Below are 23,038 nucleotides of genomic sequence, written 5' to 3' on the forward strand. Positions count from 1 at the left end.
GTTAGTAAGGGGATGTCTCATACAGTCACGCAGGCACACTGTGTGTCTAGCTTATATTAAGCCTCTGCACTTGTGACACAATATAATCATTGACTGCCCCCAACCTCCAGTAGTGCACAGTATTTGCTTATCGTGAATAACTAATACTAAATTTTAAATATACATATCTTTATACAACATTGTGTTCACATCACTTTTTTTATAATGGTTTTTCGTGCACTGCTGTAAAATTCTAAATCTTCAAAGAACTATAACGCTGTTGTGGTAAACTTAATCAAAATGCAAAAGCATGTAAAGAACTTATCTTGATCTTCTTAGAAGCTACGAGCCACTTTATAGTTCTTTAAATCCATCTGTTAATGTATCACTCGTGCTTCATAGACTTCACTTGTCAAATTTTAATTGTATCTCCGGTATCGATGCCAACCCACCGGAGATACAATTAAAATTCCGGTCCGGAGGGACTAAAGGAAAGCAAATTAGCAGGTAAGATCTAATTTCTCCTTTCTCCTAATTCGGGGACGGAGGGCCAGGGTGAGTTTTTCTCCCCTGAGTTTGTACTACTGATGCATAAGGCCTTCATGCTGAAAAGAGCTCTGCCGCAGGTGTCTGACACTGCATTACATTCTGGATTCCCTCCGGGCGTGGATGGCCCAGGGATAGCTACAGATGTTATTTCTTCCCCCGAGCGTTGGAAAAACGCCAAACATAGATGGGTAAATTCCCCGTCTGGAAGTGGCATATGAGGCCACTACAGATTGCCCTGCTCCATCAATGGTCTCCGATTTCCTAGGAATATCAACGGAGACTAAAGTGGCTCCCTGCGGCCTGGCACAGTATGGATTGGTGGCTCTCCGACAGGATGCTGCGACAAGGAATGCCGCTCGTGCTTCCTTCTTGGTGCCTGGTGATAATGGATGCCAGCCTTTTGGGCTGGGGAGTGCATTGCCAGGGAAGCTGTGCTCAGGGTCAGTGGACACCCATGGAAGCGGGGTGGTCCATCATTCGCTTGGAACTGAGAGCGATATACCAGGCTCTTATGGCCTTCCACAAGACTCTGAAGGGGCTTGCTGTCCAGGTTCTGTTAGAGAACACGACAGCAGTGGCCTACATAAATCGTCAGGGCAGCACTCAGTGCAGGGCCCTGGCTGCGGTGGCCGCTCAGATTTTGCCACTGGGCCGAGCTCCACCTGCAGCTTCTGTCAGCAGCTCACATAGCAGGTCAGAGCAACGTGCAAGCCGATTTTCTCAGCAGGCATCAAATCGACCCGGTGGAATGGGAACTGGTAGAAGTTTTTCTTCAGATTTGTGCCAAATGGGGGACTCCCGGAATGGATCTAATGGCTTCAAGTGCAAACGCCAAAGTCCCTCGCTTTTTCAGTAGAAGGAGAGATCCACGCTCGGCGGGGTTGGATGCATTGGCTCTACCCTGGCCCACAGGCTCCTGTATGTGTTCCCTCCTTGGCCCTTGATTGGGTGAGTCCTCCTGCGGATTCGAGTACACCGGGGATTGGTGATTCTCATCGCTCTGGACTGGCCAAGGTGTCCGTGGTTTGCGGATCTCCGTCGGATGATAGTGGAGGCTCAATTTCCTTTGCCTCTAGTGCCGAACCTGTTGGTTCAAGGTCTGGTGACTATGGAAGATCCCTGCCGATTTGGTCTTATGGCCTGGCTCTTGAGAGGGCGCAATTGAGAGATAAGGGCTACTCTAACAAGGTCATCACCACTCTCTTGCAGGCCTGCAAGCGGTCTACCTCCGCAGCTTATGCTCTGATCTGGCGCAAGTTTGAGGCGTGGTGTTTCAAAGGCGATCACACCCACCCGGGCTTCAATCTCGCCGGTGCTGGACTTTTTGCAGGATGGCTTACAAAAAGGTCTGGCTTATAATTCCCTTTAGGTTCAAGTGGCAGCATTGGCATGTTTTCGAGGGAAAGTCTCGGGCTTATCCCTTGCTGCTCATCCAGACATTGCCCGATTTCTCATAGGGGCGCTTCGGCTCCGTCGTCCTGTGTGGTCGCCTTGTCCGGCCTGGAACCTGGGGTGGGGGTTTAAGGCTCTCCAGCGTTCGCCTTTCGAGTCGCTTAAGCGAGCTTCAGAGAAGGATGTGACTCAACAGTCTTTTTGGTGGCCATGACATTGGCTAGATGCGTGTCTGAGCTTCAGGCGCTGTCCTGTCGGGACCCTTTTCTACAATTCTCGGAGTCTGGAGTAACGGTACATACAGTGCCTTCCTTCCTGCCTAAAGTGGTTTCAGCGTTTCACCTGAACTAGCCCATTTTTCTTCCTCCTTTTTCTAGGGAAGATTTTCTGGATTCCTTTGGACAATTACATCTTTTGGATGTCCGCAGGACTCTGTTGTAGTATCTACAGATGTCAAATGACTTCAGGACTTCTGATCACCTTTTTGTATTGTTGTCAGGTCCTCGACGTGGGTGTCCGGCGTCTAAGGCCATTATAGCCTGTTGGCTCAAGGAAGACATTTTTTCTGCGTATCTGCTTTCAGGATGGTCTCCGCCTGAAGCGTTTGGGGCGCATTCAAAGAGAGCGATTTCTTCCTCGTGGGCTGAAACGGGTGCACTCTCTTTTCAAGAGATCTGTAGTGTGGTTACTTGGGCTTCTCAGCTCTCATTTGTCCAGCATTACAGGCTGGATGTTGCAGCGAAGCAGGACGCGCATTTTGGAGCGCAAGTGTTTGCTCGCGGAGTGGTTGGTTTCCATCCTAAGTAGGGAGTGCTTTTGTACATCCCATCAGTTAATGGATTCATCTGCTGCTGATGACAAGGAAGGGAAAATTAGGTTCTTGGTAATTTTCTTTCCTTTAGTCACAGCAGATGAATCCATGATCCCTCCCTGTCTGACTTTGTTTTTTGTTCAGATCTTTCATACAGATATTGTATCTCGTCAGGAGGAGTTGAAGACCAGCTCTCAGAGTTTCTACATGCTGTTCTATTGCAGGAGGTTGAGTTTGTCCCTCCTTTGTGTGGTTATTGCTCCGGTTGTGAGGAAAGTTTGTTATTCTACTTTTATTTTTCACTCTGCTTTGGAAATTTCAAATACTGAAGGCAGATGGGGCTAGCCGTCCAAGGGTCACTGTGGTTCTTCAGTGTTCTCTATCTCCACCTGCTGGTAGGCGGATACAACCCATCAGTTAATGGATTCATCTGCTGTGACTAAAGGAAAGAAGATTACCAAGGTAAGAACCTAATTTTCCCTTGTTTTCACTAGCATTTGCTATTGTTTTCACTAGCATTTGCTATTGTTTTGGGTGAATCAGTGTGGCGGAAGTCCCCACCTACTGGCTTCAACCCATTGGGCTAGATAGCCTTGTATGTCTCCTGTTCTCAATCTAATCACTTCCCCTCCATCCCTGGGTGCCCTCCCCGCATATATCTGAAGTCACCCCGGTGGTCTAGTGGCTTGCTTCGTAGCAGGAAATTTCCCCACTTTCCTGCATGCTGCCGCTGATCCATCTCACTGCAGCCGCTTGTTTAAAATTTTCTGAGACTTTATGCAGTGGCTGCACAAGACTTGCCCATACTGTGTACTTTGTGGACTCGGGGCTTTCCCTTCTGTGCTTTGTCATCACCTCTACACTCTCTGGCATTGTGCAGAAGGCTCATGCTACTCGACCCCTGAAGAAGGCTTGTTGCCAAAACACGGACTGTGTGGGGCCCCAATAAACTTATTCTGAAGCTCTTACTCCCTTGTTTGGGCTGGTCATTTGGTTCCTTCCACCATTTGCCTGCTTTGCTTGTGTTTCTGTGGAAGGTGTGGACCCCTCTTCTTTTTTTTCTATTCAGACCAGGGGGCCATGCATCTAAACATCAGATATATTTGAAAAGGTTTTGGCCTGAAATGCTTAGCCCATCCGCCTGGGGTTACCCTGTGGCCACTTAGAGGGTCTATCCCACACAGCTCAGGACAGCCTGCATCTACTTCTTGTGCTCTTCACTAGCACCCTCCTCCCATCAACTGGGTCACAACTGCCTCTGGGTGAGTCTCCTTGCAAATTATCCCAGTGATTTGTAGGTTACTGGGCCTGTACTGCCAGTGGTTCCACAGCTCCCAGAAACCACTCATATACCCCAACACACAAACCACCAGGATTCTATTAGTCCAGACCAGCAGAGCAGACAATTTTGTTCTCATAAAAATTGAACACTGAACAAAAAATGAGGAATTTAGCAAACAATAACGAGTAACTGAAATATGGATCAATTATAACACTAACTAAACATCTATATACTGTCAAAACAGTACCTGGGAAGGTCAGAACATGTAACTTCACAGAGCCTCAGCAAGGAAATCTGTTTCCTTCCTGGCTAGGACTGAAGCAACAGTCAGCATCTCCTGGATAATTTTCAAAACTCAGGCCATCAGAGCCCAGAACAATCAAGTTTCAAATAAAAACTGGTTACATCACTATAGATATGTCCTATTATCTGTGTGCCAAATAAAGAAAGACACGTCGGTCCTGTGTAACAGCTTTAAGCATAAACATAAGTACATAAGTAATGCCACTCTGGGAAAAGACCAAGGGTCCATCGAGCTTAGCATCCTGTCCATGACAGCGGCCAATCCAGGCCAAGGGCACCTGGCGAGCTTCCCAAATGTACAAACATTCTATACATGTTATTCCTGGAATTGTGGATTTTTCCCAAGTCCATTTAGCAGTGGTTTATGGACTTGTTCTTTAGGAAACCGTCTAACCCCTTTTTAAACTCTGCTAAGCTAACCGCACGTTCTCCGGCAACAAATTCCAGAGTTTAATTATGTGTTGGGTGAAGAAAAATTTTCTCCAATTTGTTTTAAATTTACTACACTGTAGTTTCATCGCATGCCCCCTAGTCCTAGTATTTTTGGAAAGCGTGAACAGACGCTTCACATCCACTTGTTCCACTCCACTCATTACTTGATATACCTCTATAATGTCTCCCCTCAGCCGTCTCTTCTCCAAGCTGAAAAGCCCTAGCCTCCTTAGTCTTTCTTCATAGGGAAGTTGTCCCATCCCCGCTATCATTTTAGTCACCCTTCGCTGCACCTTTTCCAATTCTACTATATCGTTCTTGAGATGCGGCGACCAGAATTGAACACAATACTCAAGGTGCGGTCACACCATGGAGCGATACAACGGCATTATAACATCCTCACACCTGTTTTCCATACCTTTCCTAATAATACTTAACATTTTATTTGCTTTCTTAGCCGCAACAGCACACTGAGCAGAAGGTTTCGGTGTATTATCGACGACACCCAGATCCCTTTCTTGGTCCGTAACTCCTAACGTGGAACCTTGCATGACGTAGCTATAATTCAGGTTCTTTTTTCCCACATGCATTACCTTGCACTTGCTCATATTAAACGTCATCTGCCATTTAGCCGCCCAGTCTCCCAGTTTCGTAAGATGCTTCTGTAATTTTTCACAATCCTCTTGCGAATTAACGACTTTGAATAACTTTGTGTCATCAGCAAATTTAATTACCTCGCTAGTTACTCCCATCTCTAAATCATTTATAAATATATTAAAAAGCAGCGGTCCTAGCACAGACCCCTGAGGAACCCCACTAACTACCCTTCTCCATTGTGAATACTGCCCATTTAACCCCACTCTCTGTTTCCTATCCTTCAACGTTTTTAATCCACAATAGGACTTTTCCTCCTATCCCATGACCCTCCAATTTCCTCTGTAGCCTTTCATGAGGTACCTTGTCAAACGCCTTTTGAAATCCAGATACACGATATCAACTGGCTCCCCTTTGTCCACATGTTTGTTTACTCCTTCAAAGAATTGAAGAAAATTGGTCAGGCAAGATTTCCCCACACAAAAGCCGTGCTGACTTGGTCTCAGTAATCCATGTCCTTGGATGTGCTCTGTAATTTTGTTTTTGATAATAGCCTCTACCATTTTCCCCGGCACCGACGTCAGACTCACCGGTCTATAATTTCCCGGATCTCCCCTGGAACCTTTTTTAAAAATCGGCGTTACATTGGCAACCCTCCAATCTTCCGGTACCACGCTCGATTTTAAGGATAAATTGCATATCACTAACAGTAGCTTCGCAAGCTCATTTTTCAGTTCTATCAGTACTCTAGGGTGAATACCATCCGGTCCAGGAGATTTGCTACTCTTCAATTTGCTGAACTGCCCCATTACGTCCTCCAGGTTTACCATGAAGTCAGTAAGTTTCTCCGACTCGTCCACTTGAAATACCATTTCCGACACCGCTATCCCACCCAAATGTTCCTCGGTGAAGACCGAAGCAAAGAATTCATTCAATCTCTCCACTATGTCTTTATCTTCCTTGATCGCCCCTTTTACCCCTCTGTCATCCAGCGGCCCAACTGATTCTTTTGCCGGCTTCCTGCATTTAATATACCGAAAAAATTTTTTGCTATGTTTTTTTGCCTCTAATGCTATTTTTTTTCGTAATCCTTCTTGGCCTTCTTTATCTGCGCCATGCACTATTTGCTGGCCAAACAGGTGAAATGCACTTCAGAACATGATGCTGGAAAATATCCAATACATTCTACATGCTTAAAACACAGTTTCTTCAGTTTTCAACAGCGGAACAAAAATCTAAACATTCTGGCTAATATTCAGCCAGTTGCGGATAATTTTTTTTTTTTTTTTTGCCTGCCGCTGCTGCTAGAACTAAAAAATCAGTGCTGAGCCCTACATGAGCTTTGGCATTGAATTTCCCTGTTTAAAAGCCAGCTAGTGCATGACCAGTTAAGTTAATGTTCAGACTTAACCAGCTATGGGTTAACACGTAATGATATATCTATTTATGTGCTAAACCTGGGGAACTAACCAGACTGGTCCGAGAATACCCCTGACATAGCCAGCTTTAAGTTCAGCGCTAATTGGTCATTTCAGCAGGGATGACTTGGTTAAGTGCTGCTGAAAATGACCAGATAAACCTGTGACCAAGAGAGCTAACTGGTCTGCAGCCATTTCCAGCCTGTTAACTCGCCTTGAACATTGGCTATAAAATTTTGTACAATGGACAGAACCAAGGAGAGCTCACTCCACAGGACTCAAAGGATATAGAAAACGCAGCAAAGTGGTTGGCAGAAGATCTTTATTCAATGAATATGACCCGACAAGGACTCTAGGGCTTGTGTCGGGGTCTACAATTTCAACACTAAAATAGAACATCTGTCAATCTTAAAAGATTGAGGACATAAAATTTGAGATTCTGACATCAGACATTACCAAACATCTGCTCCCACTTATTGACTGTTATGTTTTAGTGTTGAAATTGCAGGCCCTAGAGCCGAAACATGGTCTGTGTTGGGTCATATTCATTGAATAAAGATCTCTTGTCAACCATCGTTAGCTTTGCTGTGTTTTGTGTAAAACTTCATTGTTAAGGAACTCTAAATCTGTATGCTTTCTCTTTCTAAAAATGAGATTTTTAAAAAAATGATAGTTACTATAAACTGAATGTTATCTTCAACAGGTGCTCAAATTCAGAACTGGAAGATCAAAGACATGATGCCGGATGCTGTGCTCCCTATCCAGATGATGAACTTCCAGTGAAGAGCCAGGGAACTTACAATATGGACTTCAACAGTTTGGAGGATCTAAATCTATCAGAAGCCTATACCAAATTAGAAACCAGTTCCTCTACAGGGCTTTTCAGCCCTATTATGAATATCCCTACAAAAGAAGGTCAAAGTAATTTACTAGATGTGTGTTCTGTTGCTGCTGCAGAGCGCATCCCTTTTAATAGTGCTAATTCCATGGCAGAGGATGATTGTTCCCATGGAAGAGCAGTGGGATTGAGTAAGCCAGCTATAAATGAATTATCTGATTTGGTTACAAAATCCAGTTGTAATGAGATCACTAGTATGGATCCTTCTGCAGCTGCCAGAAAAATACTTGAATCACCACTTGCTTCTAAAGCATCCTATAATTTTGGCCCCAATCAAATTGATTTGTTCGATCCTTTCAAAACAGGAGGGTCAAAACTGCAGAATTCTCCAGTAGGTGTTTCACAGTGCTTTAAGACTGGCCCTGAAGCCTCAAAGGCAGAATCTGTCAAGTTGGAATTTGAATTCACTGATGGTAACACTGTTATCAGAAAGCCACCTCTGAAAAGGCTAGGAAAGAGACCACCAGTAATGAAAAATGGTGCTAAGAAACCAGCTGTAATCCAAGAGAATGGTGGAGGTTCCAAAACTTCAAGTTCACCTAAACTTCAGAAATCTAGCACTGGAGATCTCATTGGGAAAGAAAGTGATAACCCCTTGCTAAAGCAAAATGTATTTGTTCCAGAAACTGTGGCTACACTTGATCAACCAGATACATCTGGGAGTCTTAAATGTGTGGAGTCTCTGAATCAGTAAGTTTATTTGCCATTTAGATTGGGGCTTTCTATTGAATAATTTTATGAACCATCAGAGGTTGTCAGGCAGTACTTGAGAAAAAGTGAATATTAGGGTTATATGATCTGGGTGTAGGTGAAGTAGAGGCCAACCGAATTTTGGGTTCAGTTTTCAGCTGAAAATGCCAGCTCATTTTCAGCAGGAACAAAGCTTCCGCATTCCCCTGCCCTACCTTAGGATGCTGTAGTGAGCTAGTGGTCTGTTTGAGGGCACAACTGAAGCTCCATTCTTTCCTAACTGGTGTTGCTGTTCAGTCAAAATGGCTGCTGAGATTTCCCATGGCAGTCTCGCAAAACTGCCGCAAGAGGTCGCAGCAGCCATTTTGAGACTGCTCCTCAAGACCTTTTCAGTCTCAAAATGGCTGCGGGGACCTCACGCAGCAGTCTTAGCTGAAGAGGGCTTACATAGGGTCAGGCGGCCAGGTCTCTGCTGGTTGGGGAAATTTGGGTGACGGCCCTAAGGCACATGTCTCTTGAGCAAAGGAGTGGGGCATGATGGTTTTGGCGTTGGTTCCTGCTGAAACCAAGTGGTGACTTTCTGCGGCAGATTCAGTTTTAGTCTAAACCAAAACCACTAGGTTTCAATTAGCCTCTAAGGTGAGGAGAGCCTTCGGTTGGCTTCCATATTTTTGCAATTGTATTTATTTTTGTGCAGGGATTCAGAGTTTTCATAGGCAGTTGATCTGAAGAACCAGAAAACTTACAGTATGGACTTTTTACATTTGGATGCTGTACTTGGGTCAGATCAGTGGTCTGTGGTTACAGTATGCTAAACTTAGAAGTGTGTTTTTGATATAACTGACTTCGGACGTTTTCTGAAAACATCCAAAAATCAAGTAGTGAAAATGATCATTTTCAAAACAGAAAAAACGTTTTTTCTCTCTCTCTTCGTAAATGACCATTTCCTACATGTTGTGCTTAGTACATCTTTTTTTTGGACCATTTAAAAAAAAAAAAAAAAAAAAAAAGCCCAAGTGAAAAATGTACAAAATCAAGCCATTGGGACTTAGGAGGAGCCAGATTCCCTAGTAGACTGGCCACACAGGCATCCCAGCAGAGCATTGCAGTGTACTTCACATAAAAGGTGCTAGGTACACATCTCACCATTACCCCTTATATTCTATGGTGAGCCCTTCAAACCTCATGAAAAACCTATTGTACCCAAGTATACACCACTTCACTGGCCCTTATGTATGCAGGTGTCACCTTTATGTGGGTACAGGTGGTTTTTTTTTTGGGAGGGTGGGGTGGTTATGGGTCTGGGTCACTACCTCTACGGTGCACTGCACTGACCACTAAGCTGTTCCAGGAACTTGCTTGCTGCTCTAATAAGACTGGCTATCACATCTGAAGCTATCATAGAAGCTGATATATATTGTTTCATTTATATCTTTGCGTGGGAGAGGGTCAGTGACCACTGAAGGAGTAAGGGGGTATCATTTCCTTTATTTCTGCAGTGGTCATTTAGGGCCAGGTCTGGTCTTAGCAATTGCGGGACCCTGTGCAGACCAGTTTAGTGGGGCCACCCCTGGCCCCTTGTCTAGCCCTACCCCACCTAGCCTGCCACCTGTTGACAATTTTTTAAAATTATTTTATTTTTACGAAATTTCAAATAAAGACTTATGTTCATCTAAATTGACCAACCTCTGAAGGGCTTATAACCACAAAGTCATTCACTCCATGGTGAGGAGAACTTGAGGCCTGCAGCTGAAAAGATGAGGAACTTGAGTCAGGGCTCAATGTTAGCTTTCTAAGTCCCATATGGCTGCTTTTACAAAGCTGCACTAGTGATTCCCATGCAGCAAATGAGGAAGCCCATAGGCATTGAACGAGCTTCCTTTCATTTGCCGCACTGAGAATCGGTATAGTGGCTTTGTAAAAGAGTCCCATAGGTAGCTAAACACTTTAGAAAATCGATCTGTGGAACACACAATATGGAGTAACAGGACAAATTTCTGGTTAACAGTGGAGCATTTACCCCCCCCCCCCTTTATACCAAGCAGTTTTGTTTTATATTGGGGGGGGGGGGACTAAAACCAACAAAAACTTGTTATATATATAATATAACATTTATAACAAGTTTTTGTTGGTTTTAGTCCGCACCCCCCCCCCCCCATGGCCATGCAATAAAATGGCATGGTCCACAAAACTAAAATAGAATGTTTTGGCCTAAATCAGGTTTATCATTCAAATACTACCCCTGATTCAGGGCAAAAGGTTCCATTTTAGTTTTGTTGGATCACAATTTTTTGCAGCATGTTTTTCATTTAGTTTTTTTTTTTTTTTTTTTAAACCCGTGTTTGGACCATAAAAACTAATGTTACTGTGTGGAGAACATCATCACATTAAATGCTTGGGATAAACATAAAGGAATCCTGTTCAGAAAGAATGGATCCTCAGAAGCTTAGCGGAGATTGGGTGGCAGAGCTGGTGGGGGGGAGGAGGGGCTAGTGTGGGGCAGACTTCTAGGGTCTGTGCCCTGAAAATGGCAGATACAAATCAAAGTCAGGTATACACATAAAGTAGCACATATGAGTTTATCTTGTTGGGCAGACTGGATGGGACCGTACAGGTCTTTCTGTGCCATCATCTACTTTGTTACCATGTATATTACCATACTTGTTTCCATATACTTAAAGTTCTAAACAAACCAAAAACACATAAATGGCAATAAAAAAATGTATTTAAAAGATTTAGATGGCTTCTAACAATATGAACTCCTTACGTGAGCTCAACATATGGCTGATTAGAAAATAGCAAAAAAACAAAGGAGTGATTGTTAAGCAATGCACAATATATATCATTTGGGTTGGTAAACATAGAAGTGCAAAAATAATATCTATAGAAATCATCAGAGTGTCAGAAATAAAAATCAACTGCGCAGTCTCAGTTCTCAATCGCAGTCCCAAGAAACAAAAGTGAAAACTTGCACTTAACTTGAGTTAAGATATTTAAACATTTTTATTGGAGAACATGCACCGTAGCACAAACAAAACACACACACTCACACCATACACCAATTCACAGCATAAGGAACCTCCATCCCCACCCCCCCCCCCCAAAAAAAAATAAAAAAAAAATAAAAGAAGCGGGAAGACAAGAGGGAAGTACATAAGAGTAACCGTACAGGGTCAGACCAATGGTCTATGTAGCTCAGTATCCTGTTTTCCAAATAGTGGCCAAACCAAATTACAAGTAGCTTCAGAAACCCAAATTGTGACAACACTCCATACTACAAATCCCAGGGCAAGCAGTTGCTTCCCATGTTTGCCTCGATAGCATACTATGGACTTTTCTTCCAGGAATTTGTCCAAACATTTTTTAAACCCAGGTACGCTATCCGCTGTACCATATCCTCCAGCAAAGAGTTCCAGAGCTTAACTACTACTACTACTATTTAGCATTTCTATAGCGCTACAAGGCGTACGCAGCGCTGCACAAACATAGAAGAAAGACAGTCCCTGCTCAAAGAGCTTACAATCTAATAGACAAAAAATAAATAAAGTAAGCAAATCAAATCAATTAATGTGAATGGGAAGGAAGAGAGGAGGGTAGGTGGAGGCGAGTGGTTACAAGTGGTTATGAGTCAAAAGCAGTGTTAAAGAGGTGGGCTTTCAGTCTAGATTTAAAGGTGGCCAAGGATGGGGCAAGACGTAGGGGCTCAGGAAGTTTATTCCAGGCGTAGGGTGCAGCGAGACAGAAGGCGCGAAGTCTGGAGTTGGCAGTAGTGGAGAAGGGAGCAGATAAGAAGGATTTATCCATGGAGCGGAGTGCACGGGAAGGGGTGTAGGGAAGGACGAGTGTGGAGAGATACTGGGGAGCAGCAGAGTGAGTACATTTATAGGTTAGTAGAAGAAGTTTGAACAGGATGCGAAAACGGATAGGGAGCCAGTGAAGGGTCTTGAGGAGAGGGGTAGTATGAGTAAAGCACCCTGGCGGAAGATGAGACGGGCAGCAGAGTTTTGAACCGACTGGAGAGGGGAGAGGTGACTAAGTGGGAGGCCAGCAAGAAGCAGATTGCAGTAGTCTAAACGAGAGGTGACAAGGGTGTGGATGAGGGTTTTGGTAGTGTGCTCGGAAAGAAAGGAGCGGATTTTACGGATGTTGTAAAGAAAGAAACGACAGGTCTTGGCGATCTGCTGGATATGAGCAGAGAAGGAGAGAGAAGAGTCAAAGATGACCCCAAGGTTTCGAGCTGAGGAGACAGGGAGAATGAGTGCCATCAACAGAAATAGAAAATGGGGGGGAGTGGGGATGTGGGTTTGGGGGGAAAAATGAGAAGCTCGGTTTTGGTCATGTTTAATTTCAGGTGGCGTTGAGCCATCCAGACAGCAATGTCAGACAAGCACGCTGAAACTTTGGTTTGGATGCAAGGTGAGATATCAGGGGTAGAAAGGTAGATTTGGGAGTCATCAGCATAGAGATAGTAGGAAAAGCCATGGGATGAGATTAATGAACCAAGGGAAGAAGTGTAGATAGAAAAGAGGAGGGGAACCAAGAACAGAACCCTGAGGTACGCCGACAGGCAGAGGGATAGAAGTAGAAGAGGATCCACCAGAGTGAACACTAAAGGTGCGGAGGAAGGGGTAGGAAGAGAACCAGGAAAGGACAGAGCCCTGGAATCCAAGTGAGGACAGGGTATCGAGAAGTATGCTGTGATCGACAGTGTCAAAAGCAGCGGAAAGATCAAGAAGAATGAGGATGGAATATTGACCTCTGGATTTAGCCAGTAATAGGTCATTGGAGACTTTAGTAAGCGCGGTTTCGGTTGAGTGGAGAGGGCGAAAACCAGATTGTAGTGGGTCAAGAATAGCATGTGAGGAGAGAAACTCAAGGCAGCGGCGATGAACAGCACGCTCAAGTAATTTGGAGAGAAAAGGAAGGAGGGAGATGGGTCGGTAATTAGAGGGACAAGTAGGGTCGAGTGAAGGCTTCTTAAGGAGAGGTGTGACCACAGCATGTTTAAAGGCAGCAGGGACAGTCGCAGTGGAAAGTGAGAGGTTGAGAATGTGACAGATAAAAGGAATAAGAGCAGGAGAGATGGCATTAAGAAGGTGGGTGGGAATGGGATCAGAGGAACAGATGGTACATTTTGAGGAAGAAAGGAGAAGTGTAGTTTCCTCAATAGTAACTTCAGGAAAGGAGGAAAGGGAATGAGGGGAAGGAGAGAGAGGGGAACGGACTAGTGGAGGGGAGAGGTGGTGAGGTAGAGAAAGCAAGGTTTATCTTTTGAACCTCCTTGTGAAAGAATTCAGCAAGGGTCTGAGGAGATAATGAAGGGGGAGTTGGGGGAGGGGGCACCTTGAGGAGAGAGTTCAATGTGGTGAAGAGAAGTTGAGGATTAGAGCCAAGAGAGTTGGTCAGTTGGATATAATAATCCTGTTTGGCACGTAAAAGAGCAGATTGGAAGGAGGTCAGCATGAACTTAGTGTAAGAAATCAGCAAGGGCCCGAGATTTCCGCCAGAGGCATTCGGCGGAGTGGGTACAGGAACGTAGGTAGCGGATATTAGAAGTCAGCCAAGGTTGGGGTTTTGTACGCCTTACAGGGCGGGTCATCAAAGGTGCAAGAGTGTCTAAGGCAGAGGATAGAGTATTGTTGTAAGAAGAAACAGCCTCGTTGACAGACGTGGATGGTGCCACAGTAGAGAGGAGGTTTGAAACATGGGAGGATAGAGATGAAGGGTCAATATCGTGTTTTTTCCATGTAACTTCGAGTGTCCCCTAGTCTTCATACTTTTGGAACGAGTAAAAAATCAATTTACTTCTACTCGTTCTAAATTGCTCAAGATTTTGTAGACCTCAATTTATTTTTTTTATTTTTGTTACATTTGTACCCCGCACTTTCCCACTCATGGCAGGCTCAATGCGGCTTACATATTGTATACAGGTACTTATTTGTACCTGGGGCAATGGAGGGTTAAGTGACTTGCCCAGAGTTACAAGGAGCTGCCTGTGCCTGAAGTGGGAATCATCAGTTTCTCAGTTCCCCAGGACCAAAGTCCACCACCCTAACCACTAGGCCACTCCTCCACCCTATCTCCCCTCATTCATTTCTTTTCCAAGCTGAAGAGCCCTAATCTCTTTAGCCTTTCCTTATACGAGAGGAGTTCATCCCCTTCATCATTTTGGTCGCTGTTCTTTTGAACCTTTTCTAATTTTGCTATATCTTTTTTTGAGATATGGCGACCAGAACTGAACGCAGTACTCAAGGGGCAGACACACCATGGAGTGATAAGGCATTATAGTATTTTTGGTCTTTTTCACCATCCCTTTCCTAATAATTCCTAGCATCCTGTTTGCTTTTTTGGCCACCGCTACCCACAGTGCAGATTTCAGTGTGTTCTCCGAGGACAAGCAGGCTCAATATTCTCACGGATGACGACCCAGTAGACCTGAACAAAACTTCAAAGCAAAAAGAAGTCTCCAGAATGCTCCGTCACGCGGGCCGAATGCACCATGAATGCGCGAACGGCTTCCCGCCCGCGATGCAAGCGTGCCCTTACTAGTTCTTTTTGATCCGCTCTCTGGAGAAGTTGTCTTTTTTAATTACGCGCCTTTTTTCGGCTCAGGAGATCGTTTTAGCACTTATTGCTCCCTCTTGTTCTTTTTTTTTTTTTTTCTTTAGTTTACGTTTTTCTCGTCTGCATACCACCCGCAGACCAATGGTATGGTGGAGCGAGTCAACCAGACTGTGAAGGCGTTCCTCCGGGCATACTCTAACCAACGCCAGGATGATTGGGCTACTCTGCAACCCTGGGCTGAGTTCACTTATAACAGCCTGCATTCGGCCTCCCGGACTACCCCATTCAGCACCATCTATGGTTGCCACCCGCGTCTGCCTCCGCCAGTTTCCCCCGCGGTGGTTCCACCGCAGGTGCAGCCCACGGTCCGTTCTCTTCAGGATGTGTGGAAGAAGGTCCAGGAGCAGTTGCAACAAGCTGCGGTTAAGGCCAAGGAGATCTACGACCATAGGAGACCGGCGGCTCCCACGTTCCTGTTGGGAGAGAAGGTATGGTTGAGCACCCAGTACCTGAGACTGCGGCTCCCATCTCTAAAGTTTGCCTCACGGTTCATTGGACCTTTTGCTGTATGCTCCAGGATAGGAGCAGTGACTTACCGGTTGCACCTACCCAGCTAACTCCGGGTGCACATTGCTTTCCATGTATCTCTCTTGAAACCTTTCCGCAGGTCCAAGTGGCACCCCAAACCCAAGAGAGTGGCCATACCTGAAAGCGATCCAGATCCGGAGTATGAGGTGGATCGCATCCTGGATTCCAAGCGGCATCTAAGGAAGCTGTACTTCTCCTTGCCTGGAAGAATTTTGGACCGGAGGATAACTCCTGGGAGCCGGCGGACAGTGTGCATGCTCCAGATCTGATCCGACAGTTCCATGCTCATCATCCTGCTAAGCCTGGACCGAACCGGTGAGGGGGAGATCTTTCCGGAGGGGGTACTGTTACACTCTGTTCCACTCCTCCAGAGCTGCAGCCTGCTTGTGCAGGGTATGGGCATTTGAGGATGCGGTGGCCATCTTGGATGTGGTATCTCCAGGATAGGACGGCCATCTTGGAGATGGGTGTCTCAGGTTGTGGCAGCCATCTTGGAGATGGGCAGCTTCAAGAAGGAAGCCCATATTTGGGCTTAGGGCATCTCTTCTGATGGAGGCAGCCATCTTGGATCAGCTGCACATGTTTGAACCTAATTCCTACACTTTTTAAAGCCCTGCCTCCAGTCCTTCCTTGCTTCGGCTTCTAGTGCTTAGAGGTCGTGGTCTACGTCTGTGTTCTACAGTGGGCTATTTTGTTTCTGTGATTCTTGTGTACCACACCCTGGATTGTTGCCTGACTATGCGCTGTGTTGCTGCCAGCCTAGACCTCGGAGTGTTTCTCCGACTATTTGCTGTGCTGCTGATTCCTTGGCTCCTGGACGGTGTCTGCTCTCCCTGCCTGTCGGGTCAGTGGCCGTGCAACCCCGCCGGTTCCGGAAGTCCTGGTGGCTGGCTGCACCTGGGGGCTCAACTCTCAGGGAACGGCGGTCGCTTCCCAGGTGAAGCTACGGGTTGTCTGGCTGCCTGACCGAGTGCGGTGTCACTCCATCTTTGCCGTGCTCAGTCAGGGCACAAGGGCTTACATTCCCAGACATAACATTAGTTTTTCTTCACCCTTTGAAGTTTCCTTTCTTTTTCGTCGCGGCCGCCCTTTAGGCTGCTCGGCCGGGTCATTTTTTGTGCCTCTTTATTTGGCACCATCAAGCCGTTTAATTTCGCAGCTGCTATTTTCCCGTCCATGTCATCGAAGACTCTCAGCGGCTTCAAGCGCTGTACTTGCTGCAACCGCATCATCTCGAGTACCGACCCCTACGCGTGGTGTCTTCAGTGCCTTGGGCCCAACCAGCTGCCTGTAAGCTGTGCCTGTTGATGAAGAAACAGACCCAAGTGGCTTGGGCGGCTCAACGTGAGAAACTTTTTTTCTGACCAGTCCGGTCCTTCGACGTCTGAATCGACATCGGCGTTGAAGGAAGCAGCGACATCGAGAGCTCAGGTAATGGCTGCCGAAAGACCACATCGCGCTGGGAGCAGCGAGGCATCGAGTGGGTCTGCACCTATCTCGAGGCCTACTGCTATGCAGGCCCCCCGGGACTGACCTTCGTCGGACCCAGCCCTGAGTTGGCATAAGGATTCTACGTTGTCCTCGTTGGTACCAAGGAGTCTCGATGACGGGCGTCGAGCGAAGGCTAAGAAGCACCGTCATCAATCCCCTTCCCTGCACGGTACCGAGAGCTCCGGGGAGCCGAGGGAGTCGGCAACCGAGAAGCGTTGGTGCCGGGAGGACCGCTCAGCCTCCATACAAGAAGTGCCGATGCATCGGTCATCTGGCAGCCTGGTACAGGCTCTCGAGCCCCCTCAGATTCTGCAACCGACTCCTGCACCGGCCTCACAGTCTTTTCCGATGGAAGCTCTCGACGAGCGCATCAGGGCCCTTCTTCCGGAGCTTCTGGAAGGGTTGCTTTGCCAGTCTACCTCTGTGTCGGGGGTGCTTGCGCCTTCTGTACAGACTGCGGAGGCAGCACCTTGACCATCGCCTGTGGTGCGGTCCCTGTCCTCCGGCATCGGCTGCCACCCGGGTCGATTTCCCCTCGACGTCGGTGGAGGAAGCTTCACCGGAGTCCAGGCAGCCCCCACGAGGGCGTCGATCCTCAACGTCGAGACAGGCTCGGGTTCGGGCTGCTCTTAGGGAGCTGTTGTCTGATACCGATGAGGAGCGCTCTTGGGAAGAGGACGAAGATCCCAGATACTTTTCGGAGGAATAGTCATGTGGGGTTCCCTCTGATCCTACTCCGCCAGTTGACAGTAGGATGTCTCCACCTGAGAGTCTTTCTTTCTCATCTTTTGTTCTGGAACTGTCTAAGGACATTCCATTCCCTATGGAAGTTGTGGATGAGCCCAGGGCTGAGATGCTCAAGGTCTTGGATTATCCTTCTCCGCCTGCTGATGTTGCAACGGCCGCCTTGCATAATAGTCTTAGGGAAATACTTATGCGGAATTGGTCGTGCCCTCTTTCTAACCCAGTGGTCCCCAAAAAATCTGAGTCCCAGTACAGAATCCATGGAGAGCCTGTAACTGTGAAGGCCCAACTTCCTCACGATTCCATGGTGGTGGACTGTGCTCTTAGAAGACTATGCCTCGGCGCTCCCAGGCAGAGAGTCTAGGACCATGTATTCTTTTGGGAGGAGAACGTATCAGGCCGCTATGCTCGCCGCCAAGATCCAAACTTACCAGCTCTGCACGAGTATTCACTTGTGGAACTCGATGAGGCAACTGTCTAGTTTGGTTGAAGCACTTCCTCCGGAGCTCGCCGAACCTTTTCACCAGGTGGTCAGGCAGTAGAAGGCGTGTCGCAAATTTCTGGCCAGGGGGACTTAACGACACATTTGATGTAGCATCCCGAGTAGCTGCTCAAGGTATAGTGATGCGCAGACTCTCATGTCGGCATGTCTCTGACTTGGATCATAAGACCCAGCAGCGAATGGCGGATGTTCCTTGCCGGGGGGATAATCTTTTTAGAGAGAAGGTAGAGGATAAGGTCGATCAGATCAAAAAGCACCATGATGCTATGGATTCTCTCTCCCGCCAGGCGTCTTCTACCACTACCTCATCCAGGAGGTTTTTTTGAAGGGAGGAGGAGTGCTCTCTAATCCTATAATAGGCGTAGGTACACTCCTGCTTCTCGACAGCCTGTTCAGGCTCAGTCCCAGCATGTGCGTTCCAGTCAACGCCGTGCGCCTAAGGCCTCTAGGGCTCCCCAGCAAAAGCAAGGGATGGCTTTTGATTGGCTCCAGTACAGCATAGCCTTAGAACAGGTGTCCGTGCCGGACGGCTTGCCGGTCGGGGGGAGGTTGATATTTTTTCACCAAAGGTGGCCTCTTATATCCTCCGACAGGTGGGTTCTTCAAATAGTCCGGTTAGGATACACTCTCAATCTGGTCTCCAAGCCTCCAAATTGCCCACCGGGAGCTCAGTCCTTCAGCTCCCAGCACAAGCAGGTACTTACAGAGAAACTCTCTGCCCTTCTGAAGGCCAATGCGGTCAAACCCGTTCCACCAGGGGAAGAAGGGCTGGGATTCTATTCCAGGTACTTTCTTGTGCAAAAGAAAACAGGGGGGATGCGTCCCATCCTAGACCTAAGGGCCCTGAACAAATTCCTAGTCCGAGAAAAGGTCAGGATGGTTTCTCTGGGCACCCTTCTTCCCATGATTCAGGAAAACGATTGGCTATGCTCTCTGGACTTAAAGGATGCCCATACTCACATCTCGATACTCCCAGCTCACAGGAAGTATATTCGATTCCGGCTCAGAACTCAGCACTTTCAGTACTGTGTACTTCCCTTTCGCCTCGCATCTGCATCCAGGGTCTTCACAAAGTGCCTGGCAGTTGTCGTAGCATTGCTGCGCAGACTGTGAGTGCATGTGTTCCCTTATCTCAACGATTGGCTGGTGAAGAGCACCACGGAGGCAGGGGCTCTACAGTCTATGCGGATGACTATTCAACTGCTGGCGCTACTGGGGTTTGTAGTCAATTATCCCAAGTCCCACCTTGTCCCGGTACAGAAATTGGAGTTCATTGGAGCTCTGTTGGACACACGGACATCTTGGGATCTTCCCCAGGCAAGAGCAGACAATCTTCTGGCCCTAGTGTCCTTGGCTCGAGCGTCTCAACAGATCACAGCTCGGCAGTTCACAGCTCGGCAGATATTGAGACTTTTAGAGCACATGGTTTCCACAGTTCGTGACTCCCGTGGCACGCCTACATATGAGATCAGCTCAATGGACACTAGCTTCCCAGTGGTGCTAGGCCACGGGGTATCTAGAGGATGTAATCCATCTCTCCACCGAGTTTTGCAGCTCCCTTCAGTGGTGGACCATTCGATCCAATCTGACCTTGGTACGTCCATTCCAAATTTCTCAGCCGCAGAAAATGCTGACGACAGATGCATCCTATGGTGGGGAGCTCATGTAGATGTACTTCACACTCAAGGAACTTGGTCCTTTCAGGAAAAAGATCTTCAGATCATCCTCCTGGAATTACGAGCTATCTGGAACGCTCTCAAGGCTTTCAGAGATCGGTTGTCCAACCAAATCATTCTAATTCATACAATCAGGTTTCTATATATTACACCAACAAGCAGGAGGGCACTGGATCTCACCCTCTGTGTCAGGAAGCTGTCCAGATGTGGCTTTGAGCACACCATCATTGCATGTTACTCCAAGCCACTTATATAGCAGGCGTAAACAACAGTCTGGCTGACAGGTTGAGCAGGATAATGCAACCTCACGAGTGGTCACTGGACATGGGCATAGTCCGCAAGATCTTCAAAGCGTGGGGTACCCCCTTGCTGGATCTTTTTGCCACTCAGATCAATCACAAAGTCCCTCAATTCTGTTCCAGACTTCAAGCCCACGACAGACTAGCATCAGATGCTTTTCTCCTGCATTGGGGGACAAACCTTCTATATGCATATCCTCCCATACCTCTAGTAGGGAAGACTTTGCTGAAACTCAAGCAAGACTGCAGAACCATGATTCTGATTGTGCCCTTTTGGCCCCGTCAGATCTGGTTCCCTCTTCTTCTGGAGTTGTCCTCCGAAGAACCGTGGAGATTGGCGTGTTTTCCGATGCTCATCACCTAGAACGAGGGGTCGCTTCTACATCCCAACCTCCAGTCTCTGGCTCTCACAGCCTGGATGTTGAGAGCTTAGAAGTTGCCTCCTTAGGTCTTTCGGAGGGTGTTTCTCGAGTCTTGCTTGCTTCCAGGAAAGATTCCACGAAAGTGTTATTCTTTCAAATGGAGGAGGTTTGCTTGTCTGGTGTGACAGCAAGGCCCTAGATCCTTTTTCTTGTCCTATACTGGCCCTGCTTGAACACTTTCTACACTTATCAGAATCTGGTCTCAAGACCAACTCCGTAAGGGTTATCTTAGTGCAATTAGTGCTTATCATCATGTAGAAGGTCAGCCTATATCTTGACAGCCTTTATTGATTTGTTTCATGAGAGGTTTGCTTTTGTCAAAGCCCCCAGTCCAACCTCCACCAGTGTCATGGGATCTCAACATTGTTCTCACCCAGTTGATGAAAGCTCCTTTTGAGCCACTGAATTCCTGCCATCTGGTACTTGACCTGGAAGGTCATTTTCTTGGTGGCTGTTACTTCAGCTCATAGAGTCAGTGAGCTCCAAGCCCTGGTAGTGCATGCACCTTATATCAAGTTTCATCATAACAGAGTAGTCCTCCGCACTCCCCCTAAGTTCTTGCCGAAGGTGGTGTCTGAGGTCTATCTGAACCAGTCAGTTGTCTTGCCAACATTTTTCCCCATTCACATACCCGCCCTGGTGAAGATAAGTTGCACACTTTGGACTGTAAGAGAGCATTGGCCTGTTAAGTGGAGCGGACTAAGCCCTACAGACAGTCCGCCCAGTTGTTTTTCTTTTAATCCCAGCAGGAGGGGAGTCGCCATCGGAAAACGCACCATATCTAATTGGCTGGCGGATTACATTTCCTTCACTTACACCCAAGCTGGGCTGACTTTGGAGGGCCATGTCATGGCTCATAATGTTTGAGCCATGGCTGCATCAGTGTCCTTGAAGTCAGCCTCCATTGAAGAGATTTGCAAGGCTGCAACATAGTCATCTGTCCACACATTCACATCTCACTACTGCCTTCAGCAGGATACCCGACACGACAGTCGGTTTGGGCAGTCGATGCTGCAGAATCTGTTTGGGGTTTAGACTCCAACTCCACCCTCCTAGGCCCATTTCTGTTCTGTTCCAGGCTGCACTCTCTCTTAGTTGTGTTTCTTTTTAGGTCAATATCTGTTATGTCCTCACTGTTGCGAGGCCCAATTGACCAAAGTTCATTGTTTTGAATGAGCCTGGGGGCTAGGGATACCCCATCAGTGAGAATATTGAGCCTGCTTGTGCTCTGAGAAAATGAAGATACATACCTGTAGCAGGTATTCTCTGAGGACAGCAGGCTCAATATTTTCACAAACCCTCCCTCCTCCCCTTTGGAGTTACATTTCTATAGCTTGCTTTTTATTAAACTAGTAAGGGTACGCTCGTGTCGCGGGCGGGAAGCCGTTCTCGCATGTGCGATGCGTTTGGCCCGCGTGACGGAGCGTTCTGGAGACTTCTTTTTGCTTTGAAGTTTTTTCCGGTTTCCTGGGCCGTCCCGGATGACGACCCATCAGTGAGAATATTGAGCCTTCTGTCCTCGGAGAATACCTGCTTAACGGTATGTATCTTCATTTTATGTACAATACCCAGATCTTTTTCTTGAGCGCTGACCCCCAGGGGTCCCCAAGATGGGCCCTAGTAATGGGTACCTATGATTTGGATTCTTTCCAATGTGCATCACCTTGCATTTGTCCACATTAAATTTCATCTGCTATTTGGACTCTCTTCCAATTTCCTAAGGTTTTCCTGCAATATTTCACAGTCCGCACGTGTTTTAGCAACCTTGAATAGTTTTGTATCTGCAAATTTGATCACTTAGTTTAACACTGGATGTCCCTCCATACTTCGGGGTGGGGGTGTGTGCATGGGCGCGGGGAAGAAAATGGTCCAAAAGCAGCTGGGCTGAGAGCCAACCCTAACCGGATAGCGCAGTGTCACTCCCCCTGCCTTTCACAGCAGCAGCAGACAGTGGCTCAACTTCTGAGAGCAGCTGTGCGCCGACCAGACCACTTGCACTTCTGTGGACTCAGCCACAGTTTTTTCATATGACTGAGCTGCTACAGAAGTGTTGCTGTGATTAGTCAGGGAGCGCTGTCTGTCGCCTAAAAGGGGGCTTCTGATTGGCTGACTCAGGGAGTAACACAGTCTGTGAGTAAATCGGACATCATCATCGGCCAATCGGGACCCCTTTTTTGGTGCTAGTCAAAGAAGGACTGGTTGTTTGTTGTGTATGCATCATCTGGTAAAGCAGACAGAGGGAATATTACGGTGCGGGATGAGACGGGGTTCCTTCCTGGTTCTAACAGTCTGAGATACATAATGATGCCGATGTTGTCATGTCGGGGCCGTGAGACCCTGTGCAGCTGCTGCTGTCACCCTTGCCTAAGACCGGCCCTGTTTAGGGTACTTTTTTGTGGCATTA

At 47.0% G+C, this 23,038-nt stretch overlaps 1 protein-coding gene across 1 annotated transcript in view; it reads left to right on the plus strand.

Moving 5' to 3' along the window:
• TACC3 (transforming acidic coiled-coil containing protein 3) overlaps positions 1–23,038 on the plus strand; it is a 237,909-nt gene that overhangs the window by 52,320 nt on the left and 162,551 nt on the right. Inside the window, exon 5 of the mRNA XM_030192179.1 lies at positions 7,464–8,348. Within this exon, the coding sequence (XP_030048039.1) occupies positions 7,464–8,348 (885 nt within the window). The remainder of the gene's footprint in view (positions 1–7,463; positions 8,349–23,038) is intronic.

Source organism: Microcaecilia unicolor, chromosome 2 (genome assembly GCF_901765095.1).
Source record: "Microcaecilia unicolor chromosome 2, aMicUni1.1, whole genome shotgun sequence".
NCBI lineage: Eukaryota > Metazoa > Chordata > Amphibia > Gymnophiona > Siphonopidae > Microcaecilia > Microcaecilia unicolor.